At 41.0% G+C, this 23,209-nt stretch overlaps 1 protein-coding gene across 5 annotated transcripts in view; it reads right to left on the minus strand.

Annotated features, from left to right (window-relative positions):
- PROM1 (prominin 1) overlaps nucleotides 1-22,885 on the minus strand; it is a 77,823-nt gene extending 54,938 nt beyond the window's left edge. For all 5 annotated transcript variants that reach the window (XM_074991746.1, XM_074991745.1, XM_074991744.1 and 2 more), the window contains exons 1-2: nucleotides 22,861-22,885; nucleotides 11,977-12,393 (exon numbers count right to left, since the gene is read on the minus strand). In XM_074991746.1, coding sequence (XP_074847847.1) covers nucleotides 11,977-12,193 — 217 coding nt within the window. In that variant the 5' untranslated portion in view covers nucleotides 12,194-12,393; nucleotides 22,861-22,885. The remainder of the gene's footprint in view (nucleotides 1-11,976; nucleotides 12,394-22,860) is intronic.
- Nucleotides 22,886-23,209: the final 324 nt, after the last annotated feature.

The raw sequence follows: 23,209 nt of genomic DNA on the forward strand, positions 1-23,209 counted from the left end.
GTGGCACCTTAGACACTAACAGGACTTCTTGCTGTTTTTGAAGATGCAGACTAACTCGACTACCTCTCTGACATTTTTCTTTGGTATTATGCATTGCTAGGTATTGCTCTCTATTATCCAGAATATTTGAGCATCTGGCAACCTCCTGGTCCCAAGTCCACCAGATACAAAAGTTTACTGTATTAACAGAATGGCCTCAAAGTCTGTTATTAACCCAAAAGCAGAACTAAGCAATTTAAACATGGATTCTCCCTCAAAAGGTGTTAAGTCTGACTTCTGCCAAGCCTAAGGCATACTCCCCTCTCACACTTGCATTATACACAGTAATCCACAATTTATTTTTTTTTTTTTTAAAAAAGATATAGCCAGAAAGCAAGTAATTCAAACAGAGAAAAAAAATGGAAGTTAAGCTGTTGATTGTCAAGACAGAATAGGTTTTGCACTTCAAAAATAGCCTTCTGAGGGACATGATTTTACAGATACACAGAATTTGTTGCAAACTTGCAACAAGAACCAAAAGAAATTGACTTCAGAAAAATCTTTGCTCAGAAATCTGCATACATAATACAAACAATGTCAAATGGGACGAACTAGAAAGAGTATTCCATGCAGAACTTATATTCAGTCATTTTTAGTAAGAATTTTAAAACAAACCACATTGTTTATAGCACTAGAATTACCCAACATATATTGTGTCTGTAGTGGTTATATGAAGCTCTTTAGGCCACCATCTGTTAAGGATTTATCATAGATTAAGGGCAAGGGTTTGGCTCAAGGTGTGGTAAGGATTGCCGGTTTTAACCCCCTGCAGACACTGATCATCATGTAGGTATTTTGTAGTTCACACGTCCTAGGTGCACTGGAGTGGGCTTTAAAACATCCAAGAAGGTTGTTTTAAAACAGTTATCCAACAAAGGCTGTTTTACCTTAATGTTCAGATTACCAGCCCATTCCCTCTTCTCTCAGAAATGTTCCAGAACATTGTAAATTAAAACTGAATAGGAGAGAATTCTGTTTTTTCTTCCCACTCCAACTTGTACTATGGCAACCTGAATGCAGATAATTGGAAGTGACACAGCAGAGCCCTACCGATATTAGTTCTAGATCTAGTCTTGACTGGAACGCAGGAGCTGGTCCAAGAGGTAACTGTTACTGGACCGCTTGGAAATAGTGACCACAATATAATAACTTTTAATATTCCTGTGTTGGGAAGAACACCGCAGCGGTCAAACACTCTGGCATTTAATTTCAAAAAGGGGAATTACACTAAAATGAGGAAGCTAGTTAAACGGAAACTAAAAGGTAGAGTAATTAAACTAAAATCCCTGGAAGCTGCATGGAAACAGTTTAAAGACACCATACTAGAGGCCCAACTTAAATGTATACCCCAAATAAAAAAAACACAGTAAGAGACCTAACAAAGAACCACCATGGCTAAACAGCCATGTTAAAAAGGCAGTGAGAGAGAAAAGGGCAGCTTTTAAAAAGTGGAAGTCAAATCCTAGTGAGGATAATAGAAAGGAACATAAACACTCCCAAATTAAGTGTCATAATGTAGTAAGAAAAGCCAAAAAAGAGTTTGAGGAACAGCTAGCCAAAAATTCAAAAAACGATAGTAAAATGTTTTTTAAACACATTAGAAGCAGGAAGCCTGCTAAAAAAGCAGTGGGGCCCATGGATGATAAAGATATAAAAGGAGTGATCAAGGAAGACAGTGCCATTGCGGAGCGATTAAATGATTTCTTTGCTTCAGTCTTCACGGCTGAAGATGTTACAGAGGTTCCTAAATCTGAGCCAGCCTTTTTAGGTGACAAATCTGAGGAACTCACTCAGATTGAAGAAGTGACATTAGAGGAGGTTTTGGAATTAATTGATAAGCTGAATAGTAACAAGTCTCCAGGACCAGACGGCATTCACCCAAGGGTTCTGAAAGAACTCAAATGTGAAATTGCGGAGTTATTAACAGTGGTTTGTAACCTATCCTTTAAATCCACTTTGGTACCAAATGACTGGAAGACGGCCAATATAACACCAATATTTAAAAAAGGCTCTAGAGGACATCCTGGCAATTATAGACCGATAAGTTTAACATCAGTACCAGGCAAATTAGTAGAAACACTAGTAAAGAGTAAAATTGCAAGGCACATAGAAGAGCATGAATTGTTGGGCAAAAGTCAGCATGGTTTCTGCAGAGGGAAGTCGTGTCTAACTAATCTATTAGAATTCTTTGAAGGGGTTAATAAACATGCGGACAAGGGGCACCCAGTGGACATAATATACCTAGATTTCCAGAAAGCTTTTGACACGGTCCCACACCAAAGGCTTTTATGTAAATTAGGTGGTCATGGGATAGGAGGAAAGGTCCTTTCATGGATCGGGAATTGGTTAAAAGACAGAAAACAAAGGGTGGGAATAAATGGTACATTTTCACAATGGAGGAGGGTAACTAGTGGTGTTCCCCAGGGGTCAGTCCTGGGACCGATCCTGTTCAACTTGTTCATCAATGATCTAGAAAATGAGGTAAGCAGTGAGGTGGCAAAGTTTGCAGATGACACCAAGTTGTTCAGGACAGTCAAAAGCAAAAGGGATTGTGAAGAACTACAAAAAGATCTCAGCAAACTGAGTGATTGGGCAGCAAAATGGCAAATGAAATTTAATGTGGGTAAGTGTAAGGTAATGCATGTTGGAAAAAATAACCCAAATTACGCGTACTACATGATGGGATCAAATTTAGCTACGACAGATCAGGAAAGGGATCTTGGAGTTATAGTGGATAGTTCTCTGAAGACATCCACGCAGTGTGCAGCGGCAGTTAGTAAGGCTAATAGGATGTTAGGAATTATTAAAAAAGGGATCGATAATAAGACAAAAGATATCATACTTCCCCTATATAAAACTATGGTACGCCCACATCTCGAGTACTGCATGCAGATGTGGTCTCCTCACCTCAAAAAAGATATATTGGCATTAGAAAAGGTTCAGAAAAGGGCGACTAAGATGATTAGGGGCTTGGAAAGGGTCCCATATGGGGAGAGGCTAGAGAGACTGGGACTTTTCAGTTTGGAAAAAAGGCGATTGAGGGGCGATATGATAGAGGTATAAAATCATGAATGGTGTGGAGAAAGTGAATATAGAAAAATTATTTACCTTTTCCCATAATACAAGAACTAGGGGACACCAAATGAAATTGATGGGTAGTAGGTTCAAAACTAATAAAAGGAAATTTTTCTTCACACAGCGCACAGTCAACCTGTGGAACTCCTTGCCCGAGGAGGCTGTGAAGGCCAGGACTCTATTAGGGTTTAAAAAAGAGCTTGATAAATTTTTGCAGGTTAGGTCCATAAATGGCTATTAGCCAGGGATAAAGTATAGTGCCCTAGCCTTCAGAACAAGGGCAGGAGATGGATGGCAGGAGATAAATCACTTGATCATTGTCTTCTGTTCTCCTTCTCTGGGGCACCTGGCATTGGCCACCGTCGGCAGATGGGATGCTGGGCTCGATGGACCTTTGGTCTGACCCAGTATGGCCATTCTTATGTTCTTAGTTTTTAATTACTTCAACTGGCTTTTAGACACACACTTTATGATCTCATAACTCCCTTTCTGTATGTGTTCTCTCTCTGCAAAGGACATTACGCTCAATACAAACCTTAATTCAGAAATAATGGCATGGTTGTGAAAGTAGTATACATCCCAGACTGAGCACAAGTGAAATCTGTTTAAGATTTTTAACTACCACCTCAACTATCCTGTACCTTCTTCCTGCATCCCCTGCTCCAAACCCAATTAAGAGCGACATCCTCTTTTTTCTTTTGCAATCTGAAGAATGTACAGAAGCAAGTGGGGAGATGTTTCAGTATAACTTGTTTAATGAGGTACAGATCAATCTGCAACAGATAATTATGGCAGTAAAGTTTGAAAGTCAGGGAGGTTTACAAGAGGCTTAGCTGAGACTTTTAAAAGAAAAGGAAAACCCCTCCAGCATAATTTTTTTCCCCCCAGGATTCCTGTTACAGGGTGAAGTAGGAATGATTAACTGGATTCGACTTATGTTAATCAGAGATTGTTGGAGTTTCCTGGAGTTCTATGCTAGAGAATGTTGGCTGTTTTGCTAGCCCACCAGCTTTGATGGGGCCATAGAAACATTACTGCAAAGGAAAGCCAATAGCTATTTTTGACACTTCGAATTTTAACCATTTAAAACCTGCCCCCTCTCTCATTCTAAGATAGCACCAAATGCTGTGAAATCCAGAACTGTTTACCTGAAGGAACTGAGTTTTGACTACCTCTGTTTGCTGAAATATGCATCGCTGCCTGCTTACATACAAAGGTGGAAATAAGCTGGTAAGCCTTAGTGTGATGCACCAACAAAACAGATCAGAAGTGGGTCTGTTCCATGAAAGCTCATCACCGAATCAATCATTGTTAGTCTTAAAGTGCTACATTTCTGCTGCTTTGTTTGTTGGAGCACAGACACCTCTCCGTTATTATGTGATGCTCCAGTAAGACTGGCCAGCTAGGGGTGAGGCTTTGGATGCTGCCGGCACCCTGGTCTGTGTGGCCAGAGCACACCCAGGCTTCAGGCCCGAGGCTCCTGCAGTGGGGCAGCATGACGGCTGCACTCCCAGTCTTGAGCTCCCTCTACAACAAAGCAACCCTGAGCCCTCCCACACTCCACAATCCCCCACCACATCAAGCTTGGTCCTGAACTTGGCTTCCCCCTACCAATACTATAGCACCAGTAAGAAAACTATATTACTTTCAAGAATCCTGCTAAATGTAAGCAGTGAATGAAGAGAAATTGAAGTGAATACATTGTAGTTTTACCAGTGCTGATTCCAATTAAACCACACAAACGGGTAAATGGGAGCAACTTACAAATGGCTACATCTTCAAACTATCCCTGGAAGTTATTTATGGCACGCACTTATTCTTCCACAATGTGGGACCTATTTTAAATATTTGAGTTCAAGAGCAGATGAAGTGGGGAATATTTGATTTATCCCCCCCATTACAAATAGTGAACTACTACTTTCCAAAAGTTCTCTCAGTGATAAGGCAAACGAAGAACAGTGATTATTGTTGCCTATCAGGGAAAGCACAAAATGTAGAAAGTTACGTCTGTGTCAGGGATATTGCCATGCTCGTTAAAACACTCATTTTATTAAATGTTAGGAATATTGTAGCATTTTCTGATTTGGACCTGAATAGCTAAAAGGATTGTGAAGTACATGACAGTCTAAATATTGGAAGGGAAATCCTATTGAGGAAAATAGAAAGGAGCGTAAGCTCAGACAAGTCAAATATAATTAGGCAGGCCAAAAAAGAATTTCGAGAGCAATTGGCAAGAGACAAAAAATATATTAGAAGCAGGAAGCTGGCCAAACATTCAGCAGGATGAGTGCGCGAAAGGCCCAGTACGTGACTGAGGTGCTAAAGAAACACCAAGGAAGAAAGGATCATTCTGGAGGTAGTTAAATTAATTTCTTGCATTTGTCTTCACTGCAGAGGATTGGAAAGATTCAACACTGGAGTCATCCTTCTCAGCTGAAGAATCTGAGAAACTGTCCAAGACCGAGGTGTCAATAGGCGAAGTTTTGGAACAAGCTGCTATATTTAACAGTAGTAAAACCAGAACAGATCAGCTCCTGAAATACAAATGCAGGAACACTTAGTATGAGAATCTCTGAAGCTATGTCTAGACTGCAGGCTTCTGTTGGGAGCCCACAGGTCTCCTGGCTGAAGTCTGCTGCTCTGCAAGCCTTCTACCAAACAGCCCGGTCATGTTTATTCCACAAGGAAGAAGTGAGGGTGTTGGCAGGGCAGGTTTTCCTGATATTTGGCCCTATGTGGATGGGCCGAATGTCAGGAAAGCCTCTCCCAACAGAAGCATCAGCAGGAGATACGTAAATTGCACAAAGCATTTGTATATCTTCTGCCAACAATTCTCAGCAATCTAGATGGAGTTAGGAGGGTAAAATAAGACACTAATCAGGATTTACATCATAATTCCATCCACAATACTGGAGAAGATGAAGACAGATCATATGGTGTACTTAAAGGGGTTGTGGAGTTTATGCACCTGTCTGTGACAATTTACAGACAGTTTCTTTGATCTGAACTGAGACAAAATAAATGGAACAGTCAGTCATTGACCAACTCCACGGGTCTAAGTTTTCTGTGGAAATGAGCCACAGACATTTCAAGTCTAAGGCAAAAAACAAGTTTTCAGATCTATTCAACTGGCTTATACTTTTCCACCAGTCACTCATCTCCTTGGATATCACTGGAATGTCTGTAGTTTAATAAGCTCTCCTTATTTGTAAAGATCAACATCTTTGCCCATACTTTGGCACAAAGAAATGCGTATCTGGTATGCACAAACTCAATGACCATACAGGATTAGAATTCCTACTACTTTCCCATGATTTGTAACCTATTGTTCAAATCAGCCCCTGTATCAGATGACTGTGAAATAAGAATGGATGTTACATTAGCTAAGAAGGCTCCGGGGTGATCCTGGAAATTACAGGCCAGTAAGCCTAACTTCAGCACCAGGAAAACCAATTTTCTCAACATGTATTACTTTACACCCAACAATGAATGCTATCTGCCATTTTGTTGCTCAAACATCCAGTTTTGTGGCAGAATCAGGTAGCTTCCAGGAGGATAGGGTTATCAGTGGCTATTAGCCAACATGATCAGGGATGCAGCCTTATGCTGTGGATGTTTAAGGTTCTGACTGCCCGATTCCCCTGTCATCCAATACTAGCATCTATCACTTGGTAATTTCCCTGTTGTAGTCATGCCCTTTGAAGCATTGGCCACTCTTGGACAACAAGATACTGTGTTAGATGAACCACTAAATTGACCTGATATAGTCATTCTTACACAGACTTGCCTTCCTACAGAGTAGGTCTAGTTGTCCATTTCCAATTAATGGAATTTTGCTCTGTTAGCTGGTTAACTCAACAAGGGAAGCAAAGAAATTAATGTTGCAGGTCCATAAAAGTTATCATTTTAGTCTATTATATTGATTCACCTTAAATATTTGAGTTAAGACCGGAAAAGAGATTCTGTTCTAATGCCATACACCTAATACCACATCAAATGCCTTTTGAACTTACAGGGTTGCAGTTTTCAGAATCAAATAATTGATATAATTTGTCACCCTCCACTAATAGGTTCAGTACATTGTATCTAGGCTTTATTAGCCTGCTTACAATTGATACAGTAAGTGCTATTCAGTAACAGTAAATTCTACTAATGTAGCAATTATCAAAAGATGTTAGATGTATTTAATCAATGTATCATCTTAGAGAGATGGAAGTTTCACAAATGGAGAAAATCTAGCAGAAAGGTTACAAGGGTGAGCACTGCCACTTGCAACTCCCAATGACTTGAAAAAAAATCAGGTCAGAACGGTCCTACCCAACATTACAAGGGGACTGAATGACAGAGCTAGCACTGAAATTCACAAGCTCAGATATCAGCCTTGAGCTCACACTACTAGACAACAGAGCTAATACTCATTGGCTATGTCTATACTATATTCTTCTTTCCAAAGAGAAATGTAAATGAAGAAAGTCAAAAATGCAAATGAAGTGCCAATTTACAAATCTCACAATTCATTTGCATAATCTCACCCAATCGCCTTTTTGGAAGAGCTGTTCCCCCCCCCCCCCAAAAAAAAAAAAAAAAAGTGTAGACAGGGTTTTTTGGGGGGTGGGGGGGAAGCCTTCCAAAAGAACCCTGTAAACCTCATTTTTTCCAGGAATAAAGGTTCTTTTGAAAAAGGGACTCCCCTTCCCCCCAGAACACCCTGTCTACACTGCCTATTCTTTTAGAAATTTCTTCCAAAAAGGTGATTGGGCAAGATTATGCAAATGAAGGAGTCATTTGCAGCTCCAGGCATTGCCACTGCCAACTCAGTGATGGGCAGGGCAGGAAGCCATAGAGGAAACAGTAGAACTAAATTTAATTGGTTTAACGGCCAACACAGAATCAGGAAGGATCTAGCCATTAAACCAACCGAAATTTAGTTTGATTATTTCAGTGGTAGAAGGGAAGGAATCCCCAGAGTGCCACTCACTTGTGAAGTTGCCAGCATGTGCACAATGGGGGAGCCAATGGCCATCTGGAAGGGGAGCCAGAGGGGTCTTGCAGTTCCTACAACTGGCCTTTCGCATTGCCCTAGGGTGACCAATGAAAAAAATATTGGTCCCACAGGACTACAGTCTGAGAAGCTGTGGCTCAGGTAGGGTCATGCACCATGTTGGATGAGGTCACAGAAGGAGCTACTTGAGCCGAGTTTTAGGCGGGGTTAAACTTGGGGCCTCTTTGGGTGGATAGGTTAGTCCCAGGGACTGGTTCAAGTTGAGGCAGGTTAATCCTGCGGGGCGGGGTGTCAGGAAGCTTTGGGGCCGAGAAGCCACATGTAAGACTTAACAGGGTTTCCACAAAATTCTTGAGTTTAAAAGGGTTCCATGGCCAAATAAAATTGGGAAACACTACAGTAGGCCACACAAAATAGTCTGTGAGGAGATGGTATTGTGCTTAAGGACAAATTCTGCACTCATTGAAGTCAACAGGATTAAGTGTGTGGGACTGAAAATAGACAATAGCTCTCAATTATTTATACTTGCTACAGTCCTATCAAATACCAAAACGCACAATTTTTATAAAATGAGGACTAATTTCTCTGTGTTGCCAAATTAACTTCACCCTTTTAAAAACCAGCAACTTAGCCTGTTGGTGTCCTGAGAGATGCTACAATTCCCTGTCCTAATTCTGTCAGTGTGTATAAGAATTAAGGCATTCATGATGTCACATAGTTAGTTTCCTATTATATAAACTTATGGTTTTAAAAGTTAGATTTATGGCCATGAAACTAAGTGGTAACTGAAAATAAACTATGCAGTAATTTAAAATAAATGAAGGTAACATTTACATTTGCAATACAAATTGAGCAAAATTTTGAGAACTAGTGATAACAATGAGAATGCCCATAACCCAAAGGTCCATCAGGCCCAGTATCCTGTCTTCCAACAGTGACCAATGCAAGATGCCCCAGAAGGAGTGAACAGAACAGATATTTGACATGATTGCATCCATATTTTGAGGTTACCACTTGGAACATTATTTTTATTACTTACACACATCATTCTGATATTCTTTACTCAGAGACAAACTCCTTCACTTATGCTACAGGTCAATTACACTGAACTGCTCAAAACCGATGCAAAAGTGACTGGAGTACTGCCATACACCCACACAAAACAATTTACTCAGTACTTTGCTGCACATATCTTACCCACCTTTTCACAGCAACCTAAACTATGATTTCTCTTTTCTATTTTTATTCTGATCTCAACTACAGTAACTTTCATTAAACACATCAGGTTTTTAAAATATGTATTAGTTTTTTTTTCTGGAAATCAAAATGATTGTTTGTCATTCTCTCCCCACTTTAAACTCACCATTATCTGGAATGCAAAATCTGTAACTTCTAATGTTTGCATTACCTTTAAAAATTTTCTCCAACCGAGCATCCATAGGAAGCCAGTTTACTTCATAGGCTGAAAGAAAGGCTCTTTGTAGACTCAAAAGCTTTTGTCTATCACCAACATATTAGCCCAACTAAAAAAAATACTGTATTACCTAGGACTAAACATATCAACACTGAACTGCACCATTTGCCATGAACAGTAATTTCCTTATTAACTGTTTACTGTTACTTGAAAGCATGTTACATCTGGATGGGCTAGCCTTGAAACATTCCACTTTATATGAATATTTCTAGAACAAATGGCTTAAGCACAATAAGAATATATGCATGTAATTTACACATTAAGATGACATGCCTTAAAACAGTACCTTTGAAGAACCCACAACCTAGCTCTTACAAGGAAAATTAGCAGGCCAGGCACTACAGGTGAACAAAGAAAGGTTAAAGGTAGACGTAGAGTCCATTTTAGCAATTCCTCTTTCTCAGCTCCATTTGAACAGTCACTCTCTTTGCAATCTTAATTATCAGTACCATTATTAAATTGCCTTTATCCTCTGATTCAGGGCTATCAAGCAACAAGACATTAACATGAAGGGTTAAGGGAAATCTAGGCTAAACACAAATTAAGATTAAACTCTTCTGAAGCCTCTGTCTAATTAGAAACTAAGTTTTCAGTTAAACATTCTGGAAGTGGTTGTATAAAGGCTTATGCAAACCTAAAAGTGACCTGTTTCAAAAAGGACATAGTAGAGTTTAGTCCAATCCAGAGTTGAATACAAACAGTTAAAGAGCAACCACATAGTTAATACATTAGATATGAAATGGAACAGCATATGGTACAACAGATTACAGGATTAAACCAATTATACAATGACTCAAATGTACATCATCCTTCAGTTCTAAATATTGAGAAGTACATGTGGGAGGAAAAAAAAGCCCCTCAGTTTCTAATGTTTGCACTGCATTTTTAAAAGTGTTGGTGGGAGTGGAAAGCATGTGTTAAAATTAGAACAAAACAACTTGTGTTTAGGTATCCACTTGCTCCCCATGGACCTTAACTTGTAAACACCTGCTACTAGGTGTAGAATGTTTCTACTGTAAGCAGACCCATATGATTACCAAAGTTGTAATAAACTGAGTGCTTGAGCCCCATAAAATTAAAGTTTGCCTCTATGTTTACAGGACCCACTCTTGTTACCCTTATTCACAAGAGTAATTTTACTAAATTTAACTGAATAATTAAGATGAGAAAGGCTGGCAAGATCCAGTACAGTATTTATGTTAACTTGTAATAAAAGTAGTAGAATGAAGAATTAGCATATTTAAGTTTTGGTATGAATATAACAGACTCATTCACATTTGTTCTGACCTTTTCTTTCCATAGCTACTGATGTCGGTGTCAGCTTTATATTTGTATACAGAAGCTAGAAATTATGGAAAAAACTATACACAGTAGTAGCCAATTATGAAAGCTGTACTGCATTATACTGAGAAGTGCATTTTGGACTGATATATAAACTAAATATCTTTCAAAACCCCAATTATTTGAACTGAAGAGTTTCTTAAATACAATCCACGTAGTATTTAAAATTAGTAAAGGTCTGTATTTGCACCACCTATAGCTAAAAAGCAGTAATTTTGTGAAAAATCTAAGCATACAAAATAAAAGTATTGCTCAGATTTTATAGACTAAAATTTCAGTCTGTTGTGAGTTTTAATACCAAGTTTATATAAACACTATTAACATTCTGTTAACACCTGACCTGGAGGGTGCAAATATGACTTAAAAAACCAAGCAGGAAGAAAACTAGCTCTAAGAGTCTTTCATGAACAATGACGGAATCCTGAACATACAATTCTCTTGTGTATTTTCTTTACCAGATTTTGGAATCAAAATGGGGTAAATAAAAGGTGGTGGGTGGGTGGGTGGGTGGGTGGGTGAGAGAGAGTTTAATAAAAAAAGTCACAAGTTAGCTGTACCTATACAATGCAACTGACTGAGTTCAATAAAGCAGCATATATTAAAAAAAGGAATTTATTTTGCTACTGACATTCCTTTTGCAGAAAAATCTGTAAGACAAAACTTTGTAATTATAGTTTTTTTTAAAAAAAAAAAAAAAAAAGTAGTCAGATTCTGACAAACAGTGCCAATGAGAATAATTTTTTATCCCAAATTAAAACCTAAGGCAGTTTATACTTCTCTCAATCCACCATGTCTGACAGGGGAGTTGGGAACAAATTTCAGATGAAAAAAAATAAATTCAAATACCCAAAGAATGAAATTATATACCAAAAAATTGCATTGCCAGATTTCAAAACACTCACAAGCACCAGTGATTTTTACAGATCCATAACTCCACTGCTTGCTGGTAAAGAACATATACATATCTATGTTTAAGCAGTGGTATCACTATTTATTATGAAAGTGAATAGGTAATTAGAATGGGCTATAATTTTAAAATACGTACCTTGTGGAAAAGAATTTGGTTGCACTAAATAAAGGAAACCATGGACTAGTTTAAATACAATTCCAATTGCTCCAGGTTCATGATATGCATACGTATCATATGCCTTTGCAGGCACAAACCCAAAATCCAAAGTTCCAGGAGATGATTTGTGTGAAGGCTGCACCTCTGAAACAGTACTTCCACAAAGCAACAGCAGGAGTAAAAGTTCCACAGCCATGGCTATTCACAAAAAAAGGGAGGAAGAGATTTTTTTTCTTCCCCGCACAAAAATCTTCAACACATTATAAAGCTCTTCATTAGAGGCAATGGGTCACCAGGAAAAAGCTGAGGTGTTCAGTGCTTTGTTTAGTCTCGGACAATGTACACCAACTTCAGAATAGCGTGGAAGCTCTTTGAAGAGCTGAGGCAGTGCACCATCTGTGGCAAAGACAGAAAACAGCTGCTTAATGAGTACCCTCACTCCATAAGGATACGAAAATGTGAGAAGCCAGCAATCTCCTGTGGAAAGTGATTATACATGGAAAATGATCAACGCAAACACGATTGGACCAGCAAGCTAAATATGACAGAACAGACCAACGTGTTCCCATGTGTTAGGAAAATGATTCACAACTACTATGATTAAGCAGTTTTGACTGAGCCTTTAAAACAAAACAAAAATCTTAGTGGAAGGACTTCAGCATAATGAGCAAATGAAATAAAAGGAACATCTTTGTAACTAAGAGTTGTAACTAAGTTATTGTATTTAGTCAAAAATAATCAGAATCCGTTTTATTAATGTTTTAACATGCAAATCTAAATGCCTATAGACAGCCATACAAAGACTGATATATATAATAACGACCGCTACACTCAAGAGTTTTGTTGACAAAACTTGTGGAGCGCCCATGCTAAAAGATACATTTAGTTGACTTGTCACATCCTTCTGCCTCTCCTGAATGAGGCAGAACACCCTTCTCGACAGAATCCCCCAATCAAAAAAAGCACTTGGGGTTGAGGTTGGGGTTGCGGCAGCGGCTCCATTGACAGACAGGGCTTCCAGGTCACCGGGCAGCCCTGTGTACTGTGCTTCCAACTGGCCGCTCTGTCGAGAACGCGGCCAGCCAGTCCAGCTGCTCTCTCACAGTGTATTACTTTTTCAATTTGCTTTTCTGTCTGGCTGTAATCAGTCAGCAGAAGTCATCGTCAGAAGGTACCTTCCTACAATAACTTCTGTCTACAGATCGCTGTAGCGTAGACAGCCTATGAATTTAAATACACAAAGATGCAACTTTTCTTACAGCTTAAAAGTGGTATATTACTCTTGTGGCATTATTTGTTAACTGAGGAGACATATGTTCAAAGGAGGATTTAAGCTTCCAGTTCATTTTACTGTGTCAATAATATATGGCCAAGGGAAAATAATTTTTTCTGGAACAAAACACTAAGATCACACAGAATATGTGGACTTTAATAAGAAAATAAGGATCAAAAAACATTAACTGCATGTATTTTCTATTACTAAATAGTAATACTTCATTCCCTCAAAAACATCTCCCAAACAATCCACCCACGTTTAGTATTATATGCCCCTTTCAGAGAAAATAAATGTAATGTAAAGTTATCTTTTGCCTTCCATTTGTAACCAAAAGAAAGCTAAATCGTTTCACTGACATTGATGTCCTAGATTCAAGAAACACATCTGCTGCCAGTAGATAGGACGCTTTCCCTGTAAAGCATGAATGAATCAGACAAATTTCCACCAACTTCATGGCTTTCCACAGGACTCTCTCCTTGATTTCTCTCTCCTCTTTGTAAAAAGAGTTCTCACCTACAAACACAAATTCAATTGCCATCTGTGTGCCGCTCTCAGATCTACCTGTTTCCTAAAGGCCTGTCTCCAGTCCAAACTAAAAACATGGCGTGTCTCAGACACCTTTTTATGGACATCTGGCTATCTCCACAAGCTCAACATCACAAACAAGCTCCTCAGCCCTCTCACCTGACAAATACTCAATCACTGTGGAAACCATCACCTATCCTACCTATTACTCAGGCCTGTGACCTCAATGTCCTCTTCAGTTGGGACCTCTCCTTTGGTCCTCAGCTAGGTTCTCATATCACAAGTACTCCAACCTCTCTCCCCCTGGCCTTAAACTGAACCATCACCCACTGATATCCATTCAGAGTACTGCTTCAATGCTTTCCTAATCCATTGCTGTGGCCACATCATCTCTTTGCATCCATCAATGGCTCACTTCTATCATGTCAAACAGCACTTTTCTTATTGACTAATGGCCATGCTACCTATCAGCTCTCATTCAGCACTGAAAAGTTCACTCTCACACACAATAGGCCCACATCATCCTCCATCACATTAAAATGTTAGAACAGTGGCAATTGTTTGATCTGCCACACTATGGTTGAGAGTAGTCCTCCATAAACTTTACTAAACCAACTCAATACCTTTTCAGAACTCTTTCTTATGAGAGCTACAAAAAACAAAGGTCTCAGCAAATCTGCTGGTTGATACCATCTCCATTTCATTTTACCCACAATCTGTGCCTCATCTGTGTTTTTTGAATGTAAACATAAGATTAATGCAGCTCAGCCTTCTTGAAGAAGTGCGATCAACTAATGATTTTGCAGCTGGTTGTAGCTTGTCAAAACAGAGTGAAATTAGCAAGACTTTGGTCACTTTCATAAAGAAACCTGTGAGCTGCAGTAAACAACCCGAGTCACATCAATTTCACTCATGTTTCTGCAGAAGTTTATGGTGAAAAAGCCAGAGCTGTTCATTTCAAATGAAACACGTGAATTTGCCTCTGTCACTGAGACCTAGTTACACAACTCCACCAAGTCAGTCCTAGGCCACTTGGCTTGTATTGCTTATTTCATACAACATAAGTAGAAAGACACCACAAAAGAGGGCAGAAGCAGCAGTTCTGGTCCCCTTTGACTTCACATACCAAAAAATGCTGTCTTAAAGGCTAAATCCTTCAAGTGCATCCATCTGTTAGGCAAATCCAAACACAGCCAAGCTCCAGGACTCCCGCTGGCATACAGGCCTCAGCTGAGACGATAAACTTCTTAGAGAGGCCATCCAAGGTAGTCTAGCACTCTTCTGGACTACTGTAAAATCCTTGCCCTTCAGAACATCAGTACACCTATAACAGATACCTCATCATGCATGGCAACCACGAATTTCTTCTTAATTTAGCCTGAACCTATATGCTAGGCTGAACTTTAGCCTATGAGTGGAAATAAGGCATAAAATCATTGACTGCTTTCATGGTATAACAGTACTTTCTCCCAGCAGAGTTCACAACTTTACCAAGCAAGAGGTGAACTACCCAGATTAGCTCATCCTGAACCAAGAGAGTTTCTAGAATGCCCTGGAAGAAGAGAGCCATACACTTGCAGAACAAATGGTGAAGAAATACAAATGCTGCACATGCTTTAGTATCAAACAACCCCCCAGCTGCTACCAGATCTCCATGGTGCATCTGAGTCTGATGAACCACAAAGACAAGAAACTACATGGCGGTGGTGACAAGCTTTCAGGAGTACGTCACAGCTATGGAGAAATCGAAGAACTCTCTCATCCTTCAAAGCCCCAGCTAAACTCCACTGAGCAACTATCCTAAGGAGAAATGCAGTTTATCAGTGTGGACTACATGGAACTACTCCACAGATGGTCTATTAATTCTTGCAAACGGTGCAAAATGGGCTTTATTCAAAATACCAGTCAAAAGCTAGGAGTGCTATGAGAAAAAAGAATCCAACACCAGAACCTTGAACAAAGTCTATTCCATGGGTGTCCAACCTTTTAGCTTGCCTGGGCCGCATTGAGTGAAGAGGAATTGTCTTGGGCCGCATATAAAATATTCAATATAGTTAATGTATATAAATCACATAATAATGCTAAAAGTTTACAATCTTGTGGGGCCGCATTACTAGCTGTCCAGGGCCGCATGCAGCCCATGGGTTGGACACACCTGGTCTATTCCTCCCGTTCATGGTGTTCAGCTTTATTTCCTCTAAATAACTGGCTTATCTTTTCTAGAGAAAGAGCAACTAAACAGTACTCTAAATAACAACCACCTATGTCTTATTCAAAAAGGTGGTCTTTCCAGCTACCCTGAAGCATGATGCTCAGTGCAGCAGTCTAAAAGCTACACATATAAAATTCAATTATTTTAATGTTTTCCCAGCAATATCTGATTGTTTTGATTCATAGCATATGCTTTGCAACAGATATAGGCCCACTGGGTATTTTCCCTCAGCTTGTTTATTTCACTTTGTCTTCAAGATTTTTCATCATGGATTGACATTTCATCCCTTTGTATATTACCCTATGATTAAATGCAACAGGCAGCATGTGCTGTAAATTGCTTAGAGTGCCTATAATTATGGAATGGTAATCTTAGTATAGTTAAGATTAGTTTCTATTTCACACAATGCAGGAGTTCAATCTCTGTTTTGTATGAAACAGTACAGGTGCAGAAAATTTTGAACACAGTGAAATATGAATCTGATATTTTCAAGTCCATCAATTTAGTTTCTGAGTTCTAACAAATTAAGCTCCAATTCAATGGTTTGTGAAGTCAATGAAAGTGTCCAATCAACTTCAATGGGTGATAATTTGAGCCCTCAATTCTCAAACTTTAGTACGTGTAATATCAACAGATCGTGCTTAAAGCAGTAAAGCACAACGAAGGCGCCTTCTTGATGGAGGAAAATAACTATTATCGGTGTGACTAATAAAAATATTAGGTCATGCCTAACAACTTCAAAAGATTTGAAGACAAAACAGAAGAATCTTATTGAAAAAGCAAGATCCAATTCCAGGACATGAATGGCACCCTGCCATGAGGCTATGAACATAAATGTTCCTCAATTCTACAGAGGCCAATGAAGTTTCCAAGTGCCATTTTAAAAAAATTTCTAACCTTATTTTAGAAACAGTATCTTTTGCTCCCCTGGCATCTCAGGAATCGAACAAATCCCCAAATCCTCACTGGGGCCTGCATCCTACCTCTGATTGGCCTTGAAGAGAATTTACACTCTCTCTTTTTTTTAAAAAAAGAGAAGAAATACCACCAATGCTGTGTATAAACACCAGCTCATTATGGCTATGTCTACACTAGCCAAAGACTTTGAAGTTGCCATGCAAATGGCCATTCTGAAGTTTACTAATGAAGCGCTGACATACATATTCAGCGCCTCATTAGCATGCGGGCGGCTGCAGCACTTCGAAAGTGACTCGGCTCGTCCAGACGGGGCTCCTTTTCGGAAGGACCCCGGCTACTTCGAAGTCCCCTTATTCCCATGGCCAGATGGGAATAAGGGGACTTCGAAGTAGCCGGGGTCCTTCCGAAAAGGAGCCCCGTCTGGACGAGCCGCGTCAATTTCGAAGTGCCGCAGCCGCCCGCATGCTAATGAGGCGCTGAATATGTATGTCAGCGCTTCATTAGTAAACTTCAAAATGGCCAATTGCATGGCCATTCTGAAGTTTTTGGCTAGTGTAGACATGGCCTATGGGTGCTACTTCAATAACAAGAACCAGGAGCTTGCAGAAATGTTACCAATCCTATGGCTCAAAATGCCAACATATCTGAAATTAAATTTGTTGAAAGACAGTTCCCTTACTTCAGTGTTTCCCAATTTTATTTGGCCAAGAAATACTTTTAAACTCAAAAGAATTTTGCAGAACCCCTTCCCCAGGCTCTACCCCTCGTCTCCCCAGTCCCCAAGCCCACCTCCCCATCCCCAAAGTTAACACCCTCAGGCCCAAACCTGCTCCTGCATCCTCAGGATTAATGCACCTCAGCCCCAAACCGGCCCCCAGGAATAACCCATCTGTGGTGCTGGCTGGGAAGCTGACACCGGGTGGCCACCTGTGCCCAGTGGAAGGCAGACTGGTGTACAGGTGTTCTGCTGGTGAGGATGAGCCGAGCCACTCAGGTAGCAGAGTGAGTTAGGGGCTCTCTGTGGCTCCCTGCCACCACTGAAATAACTGAACTAAATTTAGTTGGTTTAGCAGCCGAATTCCTCCCACTTCCCTGTTGGCATTAAATCAACCAAATTTAGTTTAGTGTTTCAGTGGCAGTAGGGAGCTGCAGAGAAATTCTCTCACTGAAACCCTACTTTCACTTTGGGGAACCCCAGGGTTCCCCAGAACACTATGCAGGAAACAATGCCCTACTCAAAAGGCATGTGGACTATGAACAGGATCCTTCCATTTTCCTTACTTTGCTATGCAAAAGAAAAAGTTTGCTGAAGTTTTTGGATAACTCACATTAGATTGACAGCACTGGAAAGAGATACCAATCAATAAAAATACAGGTTGAACCTATCTAGTCCAGCAACCTGGGGACTTGACCAATGCCAGATGAGAGAATTTGTCAGACCACAGCAGATCAATATTGTTGAGCAGCATTATCACCACTTCTGTACTACTATTTAGCTCTAACAGTCCAGTACGCAGTAGAACACTGAGGGCCAGGACAGGTAAATGTTATGGGACCATGGAAAACTTGACCACATCTATGACAAGTGGACATCCAGCTAACTAAAATCTCATCCAGCAACATCCATAATCTGGTATGAAAGCGCCAGACTAGAGATGTTCAACCTGAATTACCAATCCTCAAAGCAAAAATGCAAGAGTGACAAAAATGCTGCAACATATACCAAAGCTTATTTCTATGGCACCTAACACCATAACGTGAGACCTTTGTATCATGAGAAACAAAGTACATTACACTCCATCCTTGCAACTTGTGAGCTACCTGCACAGCCCATAACACGGATTCTTCATATTCGGTACAAAGGAGTGGGGGGGGGAGGGGAAAAAAAAAAAAAAAGAATTGTGTAATATTTTGAAATATTTTAACTAACTTGCAAGTTTACCAGACATTCATTTTAATGTACTTGTTTTTCAATGAAAACCTTATGTTCAGCATAAAAGTTAGTTGATTTGTTGCTCTAAGTTGCAATGGTATTAACTTTCATCTTAAAAAAAAAAAAAGACACACCACACACACACACACACTACATTTTGGCTCCCCCATACCTTAAAGCCCTTCTCATACTTTTCTGTGTATAGAAAACTACACATCCAACCCAGTAAAGCAATGTTTCTTCAACTGTGTTCCTCAGAACACTGGTGCTCCATAAACAACTTGCAAGTATGCCACGAGCATCTGACACTTTCTTGATATCATACACTGATGTTATAGGTCTTATTAAAACCCAGTACAATGTTACTTCTTCATTGCTATGATACCTGACTAAATTACTTCCTTTTGTTTTTGCTGGATAGGTTGCTGTTTGCTTTGGGGTGAAGAAAATTTTCTTAAGTGGTCCCATAAAAACATCATTGTTTGGTGTTCCATGTCTCAAAGAGTTTAAGAAACATTGCTCTAGAGCATACCAAACTTTTGTACAAAGTATGCTTTAATACTAATTTCACATATACAGTCAACCCCCACTTTACATGTCTTCACAGTGTGCAAAACTCACTTTAATGTGAGTTTCACACAATGTCAAGCTGCTGGGCTGTTAGCCTGCAACGGGCAGCTAGGCAGGCTAAGATCCCCTTCCCCATGCCTTCCCAAAAGTGCCTAGGCACCCCTCTGGGAAGGTAGTGGGAAGGCTTTTAGCTCACCTAGCTGTCTACTGCTGTGGGCAGCCAGTCAGGCTAAAACCCACTTCCCAGAGCAGCACTGTTTTCAATCCAGAGTGGTGCCACTGTTGGCAAGGTAGGGAGAAGGGTTTTATCCCCCCAGCAGCCCTCTTTCCCCACCAGGCTCAAACCCGCCCCCCCCCATATGACTCCAGCTCATGCTCCCCACCCCCCCCCAACAAAAACACCACACAGGCTCTCCAACTTCTAGTTTTCTATTTTAACAATTAATCTGCACTACTTCCCTTTAAGACTGCAATTCATGCAAACATAATATTGCAATCCAGTGATGTGACTTCAATTTATTGTGTACTCAGATCCAATCAATCAGCAACCAAACTCATAGAGCAGGACATGGGAGCAATCTGGCAAGGAAGGAAACTGGGGCACATGTCCATGTTGGACACAGATCAAGGACTCCACTACATGCATTATTATATACTTAAATTAACCATTTGAAAAGTCAGTTTATAAATTTCCTTGCAAGATTCCACTGAAACTACAAGGGCAATGAAAATCATGAGGTCACTCCCACAACTGACAGTTACCTACAGGCTTTGTCTACACTAGAAGCATCTGTCTATGGAAGTTACTGTTTGAAGAGACAAAACTTCTATCAACAGATCCTCTCTACATTTAGAAGCAGACTGATCTTTTTATTGATCTGCTCTGTCAACAAAAGGGTCCCCAGGGCACCTACACAGCTACTTTGTTGGCAGTTTCTGTCAACAAGACACATTGTGTTTAGATGCTCCCTGAGTTTTGTTGACAAAACCCCACTTTCGTTAACACATCTCTCTAGTGTAGATGTAGTCCCACTGCATAACAACTTTTTAGTCCACACGCAAACTACAGATCTTCACATTTAGATTACATAAAATGATAGCCATATTAGTCAAGAGGAAGTCACAAAAAGAGCAATTTTTGGTTACAATACTTCTCGTAGGCCTGTAATTTATGACTGAAACTTGTTGCCATAGGAGGAGCAGGGAGCATGCAAGCTTTCTAAATATCAGCAACTCCAGAATACACTAGGAAAACCAACAAAATACTGGATAGTCAATTTCCATCAAACATACATTGTGAATTCAAAACAGAATAAAATGGGGAAAATGCTGGATCAAAGCAACTAGATACGCTAAACAGAGCGTGGCATTTTCATTCAGAAATCAAAGATTTACAAAAAAGGAAATTTAAAAAATTGGGTTGTGTTTCATTAAAACCCGATATCAGATGGTGATATTCTTAATAATGGTCTTACAATTAATTCCAAGGGAGGCAGTTTCCATTCCCCAAGAAATAAAGAGTTGGCAACTGGTTTATCTTTTAGCCAGCTGACCAAATGCTTATAGTTTCCTTAAGTGGAATGGGGAAAAAAAATTAGCTTGCTCTGATAATATTTATAAAGCATGCCCTGAGGACACTATCGACCAATAACAAACATTAAACATTGTGAAACCAGCCCATAAAAAGCAAGTCTGACATTTCAGGACTGGTGGGGTGTGCTGAGAAGGGTCTAATCTTAAACAGAAGAAAATAGATAATTGCATGCACAATATCTCAATCATCCAACTGGAGAAGATCCTCACCCCTTCTTTCCAATTATGACTGAACTGCTGAGAATTTCTTCCCTTGACACCCACCAATCAATCAATCCTATTCCTAAAAATAACAGATCACAAGTTTATAGTTAAACTCTGCCTTTGTTGGATTTACAGAACTGATTTTATGGCTTCTTTCTTAAATTCCTCCCTGGGAATCAGACAGCCCGTGATATTAACTACAACTCCTCCCACCCATCCCACAAAACAAACACCTTAATTGTCTTAATTGAGTTTGCCCTGCTGGGACCAGAACGTAATCATTCTTGACCTCTTGATTGGATTTGTCCTGAATCACACAAACTAGGGGTCAGTATTTGTTAGGCTAACAACTCTTCACACTCATGAAGCAAAACAGCAGAAATGTAGCACTTTAAAAAGCAACAAAATAATTTGTTTGGTGATCAGCTTTTGGGGGACAGACCCATTTCATCAGACCAGTTGCCTTACTTGCTCTTCACACATGTTCGAGCCCAATAAAACTTTGTAACATATACAACTCCATGAGGTGGGTATAGCTTCAAGGTTGGACTCAAAGAGTTGACTGCAGATACAGCAGCATCATTTTACTTATTACAACAGTACTTCTGGAACCCGTTATATGAAGTGATTTGTATAACAGCCCCATCATCTCCAGCTAGTTAGTTACAAAGAATACAGCAACTTTGACATTGGCCCATACACATGTTGGCTCCTGGTCAGCATATATATTAGTTAATCTCCCTGCAGCTCCTTGTCATCATTTTTCCTCCCACAATACTTGTGCTTGTCTCACATCCAAACCTTCACACAGAGATCAGGTCTTGACTCCACTTCCTTTGGAAGGACCAAGGACTCCAATGCACATTACCCACCCTTCCCAGCAAAATTCATACCAACTCAACCTTACTGGGTCAACGCAGCTGCAGCGCAAAAGGAATGGTATCTACAGTGCTTTCTGTAACAGAGAGGCTGTCCCTCCCTCACACACATGCATCTCACCCTTCATCATGTGCTCTACAGAAGGATCCTCACTCCCCTCAATGTTTGCTATGGGAGGGGTGTCCTTCTGCACCCCCCCTCCGCTGTTTTCTGCGGTAAGGTCCCATTCCCTTCCATGACAGAAAATCTCTACTCTCACCCCCCCAAACAACAAATGGGGCACGAGCAGACTGATCAATCAGGGCCCCACGGAGCCCCCAGGGGGCCGATTCAGTACTGCTCTCAGTGCAGATCTCAGAGGATGGAACGCGGGCTTTTTAGCACGTGCACGAATACGCAGCAGACTGGCACGGTCTGGGGTTTGTGCAAAGAACGCAATTAGTATTTGGGGGGGGTGGGCGAGAGATCCGGGCGCCCCCACCCCGGGCTAGCCCTGCCTTTGCGGCAACCCTTTGCACGGCGAGCCAGTGTCCGCGCTACAGGGCTGGCCGGAATGGTTCTCTCTCTCTCCGCGCGCCCCGGAATTTGCCTCACCGCAGCCACGACTCTGCTACCCCAGATAACGGATGCTCCCGGGGCGTCCCCCGCGCGGGGCAGGGGCAAGACCCGAGCACTCTGCACGGCAGCCTACGTACAACCCACCAGGGCAGCGCGGGGCCCCTCGGAACCACCCCCAGCCAGCCGAGCACTCACCTCGAGCGCCCCAGCTCCGTCTTCCTCCCGCAGCTCCGCGTGCAGACTGAGCCGCCGCCTGGCCCCACCCCCGCCGCTCGCACCAATCAGCGGCGCCCCACGCCCCGCCTGGGAAGGCGTCGCAGCTGGGGCGGCTAGCCGGGCGCGCGAGGCTGAAGTTGTGGCGGACGGCGCCACGCTCAGCCCTCGCGGCGCCGGGCGGGAGTTGGGGGAAAGAGAGCAGATCCCGAGATCGGCTCGGACCCTCCCCCCGCCGAGCGCGAGACTTCCTAGCCCTTCCCAGCTGGGGTTAACCCGGCCCCACCGGTCACAGGTCGTCGCGTCTGTCTACACGCAGGGGCGCAAAAGC

Source organism: Carettochelys insculpta, chromosome 4, assembly GCF_033958435.1.
Source record: "Carettochelys insculpta isolate YL-2023 chromosome 4, ASM3395843v1, whole genome shotgun sequence".
In the NCBI taxonomy this organism is placed as follows: domain Eukaryota; kingdom Metazoa; phylum Chordata; order Testudines; family Carettochelyidae; genus Carettochelys; species Carettochelys insculpta.